The 14395-nt window shown below is 37.4% G+C and overlaps 1 protein-coding gene across 2 annotated transcripts in view; it reads right to left on the bottom strand.

Moving 5' to 3' along the window:
• Positions 1 to 3962: 3962 nt before the first annotated feature.
• Positions 3963 to 14395, bottom strand: part of dnah10 (dynein axonemal heavy chain 10) — a 37335-nt gene continuing 26902 nt past the window's right edge. The window contains exons 70-79 of one of the 2 annotated variants that reach the window (XM_056746871.1): positions 13933 to 14133; positions 8203 to 8412; positions 7972 to 8067; positions 7696 to 7867; positions 7484 to 7615; positions 6239 to 6450; positions 5970 to 6137; positions 5654 to 5834; positions 5424 to 5569; positions 3963 to 5340 (exon numbers count right to left, since the gene is read on the bottom strand). In XM_056746871.1, the coding sequence (XP_056602849.1) occupies positions 5194 to 5340; positions 5424 to 5569; positions 5654 to 5834; positions 5970 to 6137; positions 6239 to 6450; positions 7484 to 7615; positions 7696 to 7867; positions 7972 to 8067; positions 8203 to 8412; positions 13933 to 14133 (1665 nt within the window). In that variant the 3' untranslated portion in view covers positions 3963 to 5193. Of the gene's footprint in view, positions 5341 to 5423; positions 5570 to 5653; positions 5835 to 5969; positions 6138 to 6238; positions 6451 to 7483; positions 7616 to 7695; positions 7868 to 7971; positions 8068 to 8202; positions 8413 to 11572; positions 11710 to 12742; positions 12874 to 12953; positions 13126 to 13229; positions 13326 to 13460; positions 13671 to 13932; positions 14134 to 14395 lie in introns of those variants that run through there. The other variant, XM_056746870.1, reaches the window with a different exon arrangement.

Here is a 14395-nt window from a genome sequence, read left to right as displayed (position 1 = left end):
CATTAACATTTATGCTGAACAGCAACAAAACTACAATTAATAAATAAATACAATTTGATAGTTACACCTAATGCACAGTCAGGTGTCACTATGAAATTGTATTTATTTATTTTCATTTTTTGGTATTTTGAATTTATTTATTGTATTTTTTTAGCTGTTCAGCATAAATGTTAATGACATCCCATATGCCTGTGCAGTGCGCCGTGAGCACTTAGCAAGTCAAATGTTAACATGTCAAAGAAATAAGGTTGTAACAGACTCTGTGCCGATACCGGATTTATAACCCCATGGACTAGTACATTTTATTTTGTTTTTGACAAAGATTTGATTCTGAACACTGAAGCACAGTATGAAACTTAATCACTTCTTTCCTTTCTCATTCACAAATAATCAGCAAAGAAGCTTTTTTAATCACAGATGATTGTCTCAGTCTTTCAATATAAAGCTGCATTCAGATAACAACCTTCGACATGCTTTTTTATAAAAGAAGTGAAGGGATAAAATAAATGCTTTGAATGCAGGTGCACGCTAAATGCGGCGCTCATTCTTCACCAACCTCAACAACCTGCGTTACTGGCTCTATTTCTAGACACGGTTTTGGTCAGATTAGTCAAAGCATTGGTACAGGTGGTGACCTAGGTGAAATATAATAAGAGAATGAGGTCATTGCTATGGGGTCTGAAGAAGGCTGAGAAGTTGTATGTTGCAAAAATTAAGTTGAACTCGCTTATAAAGTTAATTTAGCAGTAGTGGCATATCAATCATTTGTGAAGAATTAATGTCACAAAATACAATAGTGATTTTTGGAACTTTGGAAAATTGGCCTCTCTTGGTTGATAATATTAATTTACAGACATGTATTAAACATATAAGATGTATTAAAACTTTTCTCTGTATTGACAATAAATATTACAACACAAGAGGATCAACTCAATCAGAATAAACCCATGCACGTTCCGTGCAATATTATAGTTAGATTTTTGGGCTAATCAAAATAGCTCAAAACATACCATTTATTTGACTAATCAATAACTCTGTCTGTCTGTCTGTCTAACAAATAAATATTCTTCTTAAACCTCTCCTTTGCTTACTCCAGCTTTAGACCTCCTAGTAGCATGGTCTTGTAAACTAACAGTACTGTTTAGCGTGTTGACAAAATGTTTATATGCTCTCTGACTTGTAAGGTGCTTTGTATAATAAATAAATATAGATGTCCATTTTTGCTTATATTTTGATGGTTTAATGTAACCGCCAGTCACCACTTCTGGTCACTGTTGCATATCTTAAGTACAGTTCAAATAGCTCTTACTGTATTGAGAGAAATTTTGCTGCACCCACATACAGTAAGTTCAACATTTTGTGAAATGTATCATGAACTTGGTATACAAGAATTATTTCATAACCCCACTCAATGGCAAAACATCAAACAGAATCGCATGATGCAGGTAGTCATCGTCCTACTCGACAGTATATAATAAGGTCAGTGATACTGCCAAAGGCCAAGAAAACCTAAAGCAATCTCATCAAATCTCCCACATGACTGTCATGCAGCAGTTGCTGTCTTATATGAACTCTGATGAATAGATCAAACATAAGCCAGTCAGATGTCGTACTTCTCCAAATTTAGACCCAAAGGATAGTGAGTCAAAAAAGTACATCCGCCTGCCTTGTTTATAATTCTTTGAAAAAAGCTTAGTCATCTTATGACCTCAGGGTAGTGTGTCTGAGCGGCCATTATGCAGACATCAAAATCGGCTGTGCAATCTATAAAGTGCTGTTTTGATCCGAACATACATTTACACAATCATCAAATAATGTACATGCACCTTTTCTATATTTACTAAAACAAAAAGTTAGCACAGATATGCATAAATCTCACAGGTGAATGCTGAATTGTGCAGTTTCCAGACTGTAGAGGCAGTCTGAAAGTAAGAATAATGTTGCATTATTAATCTCATATTCAGTCATCACTATTTGCACTCTCTCTGTCAGTGGGTTGAAGTGTTTCCATAGCAGCCACCGCCTAGTTGAAGAGCCTTCACTGTGGATAAGATCAGTGTCATCTTGACTTCCAGATGTGTGGTGTGAAAACTACTAGCTGGAAGTAAAGTAAAGTAGGACAATGGGATTTGTGGAAGGAATCGTACAGTATGCACACAGCTAAGGTCATTTTTTCTACATAAATACAGTATGACCTAGATATCTTTATTATTAACTAAGGTAAGACATGTTAAAATCATAGTGAAATTTATTGTTAAAATAAAACTCTAATCTTTGCTATTTCATAATCAGATTTTGGTACTTTACCCTGGTTTTCACAGACTTGATCAATAAATACATAAAAAACAATTAACTGCTTAAGCGCTGAAATTACATTATTTGGCAGAACAGAATATGTTAATTTGTAAAATATAGGACCATCAGTTTTTTACCATTAAAATCACTATAAAAAAATTAAAAAACATTATGTACATTGCAATGTGTTTGGCCAGTAGGATTTAATACTTAAAGGTCTAGTTTTTTTAATTAAGCGCCATCTAGCGGTGTGGTTGTGAATTGCAACCAATGGCTGACTCCATCGCTCCCCCTCCCTTTCAAAGCACTATGGTGGCTGGCACAGAACTAAGATGTTGTCACGTTTTCACTTCTTTGCCGAATGAGATAACTTATTTACAAAGCCAGCACATTACCAGTACACATCACCATTAGTTTCCAGTGGTCCCATTAGAACCATTAAATCCATTAGATTATCTTTAATGGGTTCTGTTGTATTTCATCCGAGTAGGTTGGGTACTAGCATATATATGCAAAAGGGAATATTTTTCAAATTTTATTATCAAGTTTTCATTAATGACAAAATGTCCATATTTAGGATGATAAAGAGGAAGGTACTTGCAGAAAGATACACTGGGATCCTCACTTCAAAGAGAACATATCAAAACAAAAGTGGAGAAATAGTAAGGGGAGAGACAAAGAGCTCATCTATGTGTACTCTCACTGAAGAATGAGCTCTATTATGGAAACGAATGTTTTTATAATAGATGGTCTATTCTATCTGAAGAACGCTGTGTTTGATGTCCCCTTCATATCATATACGTGGTGAATGAAGCACTGAATGTACTGTATGTAACCTTAAGGCACCCATTTTTGCTTCATTTGTGGCCTTCATTCACAGCAGAATCCCCACTGATGACGCTTGGTGTGTATTTATAGGTTTTAGTGCTTGAAGCGCTCACACAGAGTTGAACATAACTTTGATCAGATTCTCAAGGATGGCTTCTACATCAATAGACCTTGGTCTCAATGGTATTAGATGGATATCATGACTAAAATACGGACCTAATGTATGAGTCTCTATTCAAATTTCATGGGTGTCCTTTCTGATCACCCCCAAAAATTGATACCAATTACTGTTTGAATCACAAAAGAAGATATTTTGAGAAATATCTCAGTGGTTTTGTGTCAATACAATGGAAGCCTGTGGAGTCCAATGTTGTTTGGTTACGACATTCTTTAATATATCTTCTTTTGGGTTCTGTAGATGAAAGACATACAGGTTTGGAATGACATTAGGTGTGGGTGAACTATCCCTTTAATAAGGAAAGTAAAGCATAAATACATAAAGATAAATGTTTGGTAACAGAGAGGATCTCAGAATAAGGTGTGTTCCTTCAAAGACGAACTTCCATCAGGTTCACCCTGTTTTAACTGGCTTTATTTATGTAGGGTATACATCACAGAGATGTTGTTGGAATCACTTAAGATGATAGGGAAGGTACAGTACATATCGCCCTATGTCACACTTATTAAGTTGCCCATTAAATGAATACTTCACCCAAAAATGAGAATTCTGTCATCATTTACTCACCTTTGAATTGTTCCAAATTTGTGGAAATTTCTTTGTTCATATTAACACAGAGAAATATATTTGGAAGAATGCTTATAACCAGACATATTTTGCCCCCCATTGACTATCATAGTAGGAAAAATACAATTGTAGTCAAAAGTGCCCCAGAACTGTTTGCTGTCCTACATTCTCCAAAATGTCTTCTTTTGTGTTCAACAAAACAAAAAAGATAAAGTAATTTTTCCTACTATAGGGGGCATGATCTATTTGGTTATACGCATTCTTCCAAATATCTGTCTCTGTTTTCATCAGAACAAAGAAATTTATTCAGATTTGGAACAACCTGATGGTGAGTAAATGATGAGAGAATTTTTCATTTTTGGGTGAAGTACCCCTTCAATAGGTCCCCAAACCAGGTGTGAGAACTCAAATGCATTTCTTTTTCAAAACCAAAGCATGTAAATGAACTTTAAGCAGAGCAGAGTTTCACGTATGTCTGATAATCAAAGTTATGTACAATGAGAATATGATTGTCTTTCTCCGTTTGTCCATTGTTATGTACACAAACTGGTCGCAGTCATCCTTGTGAATTAAAAAAGCCTGTACAACATGAGTAATAAAACTAAAAAACTGCTTCCTAAACAATTTTATACAAATCGTACAGTCCTTTTAAAAATGGCACCAACGTTGGTGTAGAGAATGTGGACAGTGCGCCCCCCAGTGATGAAGTAATGTAACACAAATGGGAAAGCACTTGACCCCCCCTAAAAAAACATGTTAATGACTTTTTGTTCCCTGGAACACAAAAAAATATATATTTTGAAAAAAGTCTTTCTGGTTTTGTGTCTATCCAAAAGAAGTCAATGAGGACCAATGTTATTTGGTTACCAGCATTCTTCAAAATATCTTCTTTTGTGTTCTGCAGTAGAAAGTTAGGTTTGAAATAATAAGTAAATTATGAAATCATTTTTCGTTTTTGGGTGAACTTTCACTTTCAGTATATGTAAAAGGCATAAGGCAGAGGCAAATAGACAAGAAAAATGTAAGCCCTTTAATTGCTTTTGTGGTTACATTTTTGAAAATAGAAACTAAAAAGGTAAAAGAAAAGAAAATGAATTAAATGTAGAAAAAGTAACAAAAAATACTTCAATGTGGAATCAAGAACCAATAACGCTTTGTATGTTGCCATTATGTGGTCACAAACACAAAACGTGCAGGTATTTGAAATTGTAAAATGAATCAGGTCACAAACCTTTAGGAACATCAATTGTATTATTCTGTAATATAAATTAAGTAATATAAGTAAAAAACATCAAGATAACAGTTAATGATCTGTCAATGACTTATCAGTCAGCATTAAGACATAGACACACTCCCTCCAGCACCCAGTGAGAAATGTGTTTAGGAGTGTGGAGATCAGCCTCAAACACCAGTCCAACACCCATAGCGTTCCTCCTCATGGAGGTGGTGTAGACCGGAGTCCTCAGCGTATTCTAGATTCAAAATAATCCAGAAACACTCTGAATAGATTATAGCATTTAAGACAATCAATTTAAAGATAAAAACAGTGTCCTACCTGGAGTTTAAGGCGACTTGCTTCGATCGGTATTATTCTCAGAATGGGCAGCTGGGCAACTAGGACTCTGGGTTTGCACCGGACCAGACAGCCCTTTTCAATGTCCCAGTCTGCACCCTCCAGATGTAAACCTGATACAAAACAACCTGAAAAGAAAAAACCAATGAACTTAATGACAATGAATGTATTGTATGTGCAGGGTATGCGTGTGACCGTGTGTGTATTCTCACCCTGTCCCGGTTTAACTTTGATCTCGTCCTCACTCCTGTATTGTGTAACCTCAGTGTACAGGGTGGAGTGGTCCAGTGGCCAGCCGTTCTTCCTGCAGGTGGCCTGGACCAGTGCTGTCAGGTATGATTCTGGGATGTGTAACCCTGACAACCACATCACGTTGGGTTCTCCCTCCTCCACCTATCGTGAGACAAAATGATAATTTACAACATCTTGACAGAAATAAATGAATATATATAAATGTATCTTATCTTGTTATCTGTTATAATTGTAAAAAAGAACTGTCTGTCTGGGTTTATGATTGGGAATTCTCACCCATAAGATGTACTGTTCATAGCGTCTCTTGAAGTGGATCATCCAGTTTCCTAGAGATTTGAGAGTGTCTGGAGCAAGTTTCCTCCAGATTCCAGGAATCTGGCCATTAAACAGAGCTCTCGCCACCTCATCCAACTCACTGCTCATTCCAACCTCTCCGGCCAAGGCCTGTACACACAAACACACGCCTATATATATATACCTCTATATACTTTATAAATCTTATAAACTATTCATGCATGCATCTCAATATATCAAATGTCACTCACCCGTTGTAGTTCAGCCAGTGAACGACACATCCTGACGGTTAGTTTGTTGAAGCGCTCCAGCTCTTGGAGCAGCACTACAGATGTGGGGGATATCTCGAGCCCAAACTTCTTGCGGATCACGTCCAGGTCAAACACTTCGGGGAGTTTGCTTTGAATGTCCCGCGCCACCTGGCTGATGTACTCGTCACGACTGATGCCACCGCCGGAGTCACCTTTAGATTATATGTGACAGAAAATGTAACTAAACACAGCAAGCACTTGGACGTAAAATAGTTGATAATTGACATTGTAACAGTATTAACTGAGGACTGATCACTTATGACATGTGTTCTGACAAAGTCCACGAGGCGATCAGGGGCGTTTTTTTTTCAATATTACCTTTTAATCACTTTTCACATGCACAGACCTCTGCTGAGCATGTGTGAGCACTTTATTTTAAAGGAACAGTTCACCCAAAAATTCTCTCATCATTTACTCACTTCGAGTTGTTTCAAATCTTTATAAATGTCTTTGTTCTGATGAACACAGAGAAAGATATTTGGACGAATTAATGTAACAGAACATTTCTTGGACCCCCATTGACTACCATTGTATTTGTTCCTACTATGGTAGTCAATGGGGTCCAAGAACTGTTTGGTTATAAGCATTCGGGCAAATATCTTTCTCTGTGTTCATCTGAACAAAGAAATGTATACAGATTTGGAACAACTAGAGAGTAAATCATGACAGAATTTTCATCATAAAGACACGTAAAGCTGTAAAGGGTTTACATTTATTTGCGTAGATCCAGAACAACCACAAAACATTGTGCTTTTGTAAAATAAAGAAAGCCAAATGGAAGCACTTTCTGCCGTCTTATGAACTGTTTCTCTCTGTTCGCAGAAGCGCTTTAAGTGCACGTATTATAAGACGGTGTGTTGTATTTTTTATGCTCCCATTTACAGTTTTTCAATGCATCAGACATTATATTCCCTGAACCTCATAAAGAGCAAAACTCTGCGTTGCTTTTAAGTGGTCTGAATGGATTTGAAAAACGTATTTTGGATTTAACACCTATTATAAACTCAGAGATGTGGATTCGGACAGCAATAAAATCACCATTTACCATGGTAAATGGTAAAAATATCTTACGTTCCTGTAAGAAACAAAGCACTATATAAAGGTTGGAAACAACCTGAGGATGAGTAAATGATGACAGAATTTTCATTTTTGGGTGAACTATTTCTTTAAGTATCAGATCTGTACCTGTCTGTGGTTGGAGCTCTATAAGATGCGTCCACATGTCTCGGGCGGCCTGTGTGTAGTATCCAATCTCAGCATTAGGATGCAAACCAAACACTTCTGCTGTGTTTGCAAAGGGCAGTGACTCAATCTCATCTACAAAACATGACATGAAAGAGTTTGAGACACACTCCAATCAGATTCTTTCTGATGCTAGACTTCAATCAGTGACTTACCGACATAAACCTGCTTGGGTCCATCTGGTGGAATCTTGTAGTCCACATTTTTATCATGAAAGAAGTGAAAGGGCTGAAATGCGTCAAAGATGAAATCTCCCAGATACTCATTCATATAAACTGTGAGGATCCTACGATCGAAGCTGTCAATAGCCCTGCCGCCATACATCACCTGAGACAAGTTCAAAATGTTTTACTAAACATGAAAGAGACGTTTAAATGGTGTGAAAGATAAATATATGGCCTCTACCACTATTTTTATTAAATAAATTTGACCTCTCCAATTAGGTATTTGAGACTTCCCCATGGTATCATGGCATCTCCTTGGGTTTGGGCTTTTGTCAGGTAGGTGTCCAAGATTTCCATACACACCTGAGAGAGAACATGATAGATATTTCATGAAAAGTGCCTCAAAATCAATCAACAATCGATTTGAAAGCTAAATTATGATCACTACATTTCAAACACATTTGGATTAGACCTGCTACAAAAATGTTCAGAACTTACCAGGAAGTCAGACTCATTGAAGTCATAAGACACATTCCAGCCAATCTTTCCGTACTTGCGTCTCTCTTGTACCACAGCGTGGAAGAAGGCCAGGACATAAACCAGACTGCGGAAAGCTGGGTGAGCACAGCCCATCAGCTTGTCGTGAGGGATCTTGAAATACGTTGCCCTCATGTTCAGCTTCAAACCATTTGGAGGTTCTGTAACGACCTGAAGGCAAAAAATAGAGGCGTGATAAGAACACTGGAAATTAAAAAACAAACTTTACAGGAAACTACAGTTCTTTTAGAATATACATTTTAGCAATTAGTAAGAAGTTCATTTGACCTACTTTATTAGCATTGTATGCGACATTCTCTACAAGTAGTAGAAGAACACACGACACAGCTATTGTTATCTTTGATTTCTCCCTTGATTCTAGTTAAAACCCACTTATTTCTTCTCAGGAGGTGAAATGCAAGCTGACCTTGAGAGATTTCTGCAGGATGCCGATGGGGAAGTCGTAAATGGGCTCTGTCGTAAGCCACAGGCGGAAATCTGGGAGTCCAATGTTGTTTGGTTACGACATTCTTTAATATATCTTCTTTTGGGTTCTGTAGATGAAAGACATACAGGTTTGGAATGACATTAGGTGTGGGTGAACTATCCCTTTAATAAGGAAAGTAAAGCATAAATACATAAAGATAAATGTTTGGTAACAGAGAGGATCTCAGAATAAGGTGTGTTCCTTCAAAGACGAACTTCCATCAGGTTCACCCTGTTTTAACTGGCTTTATTTATGTAGGGTATACATCACAGAGATGTTGTTGGAATCACTTAAGATGATAGGGAAGGTACAGTACATATCGCCCTATGTCACACTTATTAAGTTGCCCATTAAATGAATACTTCACCCAAAAATGAGAATTCTGTCATCATTTACTCACCTTTGAATTGTTCCAAATTTGTGGAAATTTCTTTGTTCATATTAACACAGAGAAATATATTTGGAAGAATGCTTATAACCAGACATATTTTGCCCCCCATTGACTATCATAGTAGGAAAAATACAATTGTAGTCAAAAGTGCCCCAGAACTGTTTGCTGTCCTACATTCTCCAAAATGTCTTCTTTTGTGTTCAACAAAACAAAAAAGATAAAGTAATTTTTCCTACTATAGGGGGCATGATCTATTTGGTTATACGCATTCTTCCAAATATCTGTCTCTGTTTTCATCAGAACAAAGAAATTTATTCAGATTTGGAACAACCTGATGGTGAGTAAATGATGAGAGAATTTTTCATTTTTGGGTGAAGTACCCCTTCAATAGGTCCCCAAACCAGGTGTGAGAACTCAAATGCATTTCTTTTTCAAAACCAAAGCATGTAAATGAACTTTAAGCAGAGCAGAGTTTCACGTATGTCTGATAATCAAAGTTATGTACAATGAGAATATGATTGTCTTTCTCCGTTTGTCCATTGTTATGTACACAAACTGGTCGCAGTCATCCTTGTGAATTAAAAAAGCCTGTACAACATGAGTAATAAAACTAAAAAACTGCTTCCTAAACAATTTTATACAAATCGTACAGTCCTTTTAAAAATGGCACCAACGTTGGTGTAGAGAATGTGGACAGTGCGCCCCCCAGTGATGAAGTAATGTAACACAAATGGGAAAGCACTTGACCCCCCTAAAAAAACATGTTAATGACTTTTTGTTCCCTGGAACACAAAAAAAATATATTTTGAAAAAAGTCTTTCTGGTTTTGTGTCTATCCAAAAGAAGTCAATGAGGACCAATGTTATTTGGTTACCAGCATTCTTCAAAATATCTTCTTTTGTGTTCTGCAGTAGAAAGTTAGGTTTGAAATAATAAGTAAATTATGAAATCATTTTTCGTTTTTGGGTGAACTTTCACTTTCAGTATATGTAAAAGGCATAAGGCAGAGGCAAATAGACAAGAAAAATGTAAGCCCTTTAATTGCTTTTGTGGTTACATTTTTGAAAATAGAAACTAAAAAGGTAAAAGAAAAGAAAATGAATTAAATGTAGAAAAAAGTAACAAAAAATACTTCAATGTGGAATCAAGAACCAATAACGCTTTGTATGTTGCCATTATGTGGTCACAAACACAAAACGTGCAGGTATTTGAAATTGTAAAATGAATCAGGTCACAAACCTTTAGGAACATCAATTGTATTATTCTGTAATATAAATTAAGTAATATAAGTAAAAAACATCAAGATAACAGTTAATGATCTGTCAATGACTTATCAGTCAGCATTAAGACATAGACACACTCCCTCCAGCACCCAGTGAGAAATGTGTTTAGGAGTGTGGAGATCAGCCTCAAACACCAGTCCAACACCCATAGCGTTCCTCCTCATGGAGGTGGTGTAGACCGGAGTCCTCAGCGTATTCTAGATTCAAAATAATCCAGAAACACTCTGAATAGATTATAGCATTTAAGACAATCAATTTAAAGATAAAAACAGTGTCCTACCTGGAGTTTAAGGCGACTTGCTTCGATCGGTATTATTCTCAGAATGGGCAGCTGGGCAACTAGGACTCTGGGTTTGCACCGGACCAGACAGCCCTTTTCAATGTCCCAGTCTGCACCCTCCAGATGTAAACCTGATACAAAACAACCTGAAAAGAAAAAACCAATGAACTTAATGACAATGAATGTATTGTATGTGCAGGGTATGCGTGTGACCGTGTGTGTATTCTCACCCTGTCCCGGTTTAACTTTGATCTCGTCCTCACTCCTGTATTGTGTAACCTCAGTGTACAGGGTGGAGTGGTCCAGTGGCCAGCCGTTCTTCCTGCAGGTGGCCTGGACCAGTGCTGTCAGGTATGATTCTGGGATGTGTAACCCTGACAACCACATCACGTTGGGTTCTCCCTCCTCCACCTATCGTGAGACAAAATGATAATTTACAACATCTTGACAGAAATAAATGAATATATATAAATGTATCTTATCTTGTTATCTGTTATAATTGTAAAAAAGAACTGTCTGTCTGGGTTTATGATTGGGAATTCTCACCCATAAGATGTACTGTTCATAGCGTCTCTTGAAGTGGATCATCCAGTTTCCTAGAGATTTGAGAGTGTCTGGAGCAAGTTTCCTCCAGATTCCAGGAATCTGGCCATTAAACAGAGCTCTCGCCACCTCATCCAACTCACTGCTCATTCCAACCTCTCCGGCCAAGGCCTGTACACACAAACACACGCCTATATATATATACCTCTATATACTTTATAAATCTTATAAACTATTCATGCATGCATCTCAATATATCAAATGTCACTCACCCGTTGTAGTTCAGCCAGTGAACGACACATCCTGACGGTTAGTTTGTTGAAGCGCTCCAGCTCTTGGAGCAGCACTACAGATGTGGGGGATATCTCGAGCCCAAACTTCTTGCGGATCACGTCCAGGTCAAACACTTCGGGGAGTTTGCTTTGAATGTCCCGCGCCACCTGGCTGATGTACTCGTCACGACTGATGCCACCGCCGGAGTCACCTTTAGATTATATGTGACAGAAAATGTAACTAAACACAGCAAGCACTTGGACGTAAAATAGTTGATAATTGACATTGTAACAGTATTAACTGAGGACTGATCACTTATGACATGTGTTCTGACAAAGTCCACGAGGCGATCAGGGGCGTTTTTTTTTCAATATTACCTTTTAATCACTTTTCACATGCACAGACCTCTGCTGAGCATGTGTGAGCACTTTATTTTAAAGGAACAGTTCACCCAAAAATTCTCTCATCATTTACTCACTTCGAGTTGTTTCAAATCTTTATAAATGTCTTTGTTCTGATGAACACAGAGAAAGATATTTGGACGAATTAATGTAACAGAACATTTCTTGGACCCCCATTGACTACCATTGTATTTGTTCCTACTATGGTAGTCAATGGGGTCCAAGAACTGTTTGGTTATAAGCATTCGGGCAAATATCTTTCTCTGTGTTCATCTGAACAAAGAAATGTATACAGATTTGGAACAACTAGAGAGTAAATCATGACAGAATTTTCATCATAAAGACACGTAAAGCTGTAAAGGGTTTACATTTATTTGCGTAGATCCAGAACAACCACAAAACATTGTGCTTTTGTAAAATAAAGAAAGCCAAATGGAAGCACTTTCTGCCGTCTTATGAACTGTTTCTCTCTGTTCGCAGAAGCGCTTTAAGTGCACGTATTATAAGACGGTGTGTTGTATTTTTTATGCTCCCATTTACAGTTTTTCAATGCATCAGACATTATATTCCCTGAACCTCATAAAGAGCAAAACTCTGCGTTGCTTTTAAGTGGTCTGAATGGATTTGAAAAACGTATTTTGGATTTAACACCTATTATAAACTCAGAGATGTGGATTCGGACAGCAATAAAATCACCATTTACCATGGTAAATGGTAAAAATATCTTACGTTCCTGTAAGAAACAAAGCACTATATAAAGGTTGGAAACAACCTGAGGATGAGTAAATGATGACAGAATTTTCATTTTTGGGTGAACTATTTCTTTAAGTATCAGATCTGTACCTGTCTGTGGTTGGAGCTCTATAAGATGCGTCCACATGTCTCGGGCGGCCTGTGTGTAGTATCCAATCTCAGCATTAGGATGCAAACCAAACACTTCTGCTGTGTTTGCAAGGGCAGTGACTCAATCTCATCTACAAAACATGACATGAAAGAGTTTGAGTCACACTCCAATCAGATTCTTTCTGATGCTAGACTTCGATCTGTGACTTACCGACATAAACCTGCTTGGGTCCATCTGGTGGAATCTTGTAGTCCACATTTTTATCATGAAAGAAGTGAAAGGGCTGAAATGCGTCAAAGATGAAATCTCCCAGATACTCATTCATATAAACTGTGAGGATCCTACGATCGAAGCTGTCAATAGCCCTGCCGCCATACATCACCTGAGACAAGTTCAAAATGTTTTACTAAACATGAAAGAGACGTTTAAATGGTGTGAAAGATAAATATATGGCCTCTACCACTATTTTTATTAAATAAATTTGACCTCTCCAATTAGGTATTTGAGACTTCCCCATGGTATCATGGCATCTCCTTGGGTTTGGGCTTTGGTCAGGTAGGTGTCCAAGATTTCCATACACACCTGAGAGAGAACATGATAGATATTTCATGAAAAGTGCCTCAAAATCAATCAACAATCGATTTGAAAGCTAAATTATGATCACTACATTTCAAACACATTTGGATTAGACCTGCTACAAAAATGTTCAGAACTTACCAGGAAGTCAGACTCATTGAAGTCATAAGACACATTCCAGCCAATCTTTCCGTACTTGCGTCTCTCTTGTACCACAGCGTGGAAGAAGGCCAGGACATAAACCAGACTGCGGAAAGATGGGTGAGCACAGCCCATCAGCTTGTCGTGAGGGATCTTGAAATACGTTGCCCTCATGTTCAGCTTCAAACCATTTGGAGGTTCTGTAACGACCTGAAGGCAAAAAATAGAGGCGTGATAAGAACACTGGATAATATGGAAATTAAAAAACAAACTTTACAGGAAACTACAGTTCTTTTAGAATATACATTTTAGCAATTAGTAAGTTCATTTGACCTACTTTATTAGCATTGTATGCGACATTCTCTACAAGTAGTAGAAGAACACACGACACAGCTATTGTTATCTTTGATTTCTCCCTTGATTCTAGTTAAAACCCACTTATTTCTTCTCAGGAGGTGAAATGCAAGCTGACCTTGAGAGATTTCTGCAGGATGCCGATGGGGAAGTCGTAAATGGGCTCTGTCGTAAGCCACAGGCGGAAATCTGGGTGGGGTTTACTAATTCTTTCCAGTGCTTTCTCCAGATCCTTTAGCCATTTCACCAACAGATGACAGTTCTGCAGCATCAGCCACTGGCCTCGGGCCACTGCCGTATCCAACAACTGCAGTGCAACCTGAAATCCAAATCTCATATATTTACGTTTCTATAGCCATCATAAAATTCATCTTAATGGCGGTCAAGATTCAAAGCACCTCTGAAGCGTATTGTACTCTTGTCAAGCATTGTTGGATCTCTGTTTCCATTATTTCTCAAAAAGTAATTACTATTGGTTACACTTCATGTTTGTATGTGTGTTTTGCCAATATTCAACCAATAAAACTTTCACAAAATAGTGTTTAATTACTGATATATATATTTTTTATAAATATTTTATA

Source organism: Triplophysa dalaica, chromosome 4, assembly GCF_015846415.1.
Source record: "Triplophysa dalaica isolate WHDGS20190420 chromosome 4, ASM1584641v1, whole genome shotgun sequence".
NCBI lineage: Eukaryota > Metazoa > Chordata > Actinopteri > Cypriniformes > Nemacheilidae > Triplophysa > Triplophysa dalaica.
This window is presented reverse-complemented; position numbering and strand designations above follow the sequence as displayed.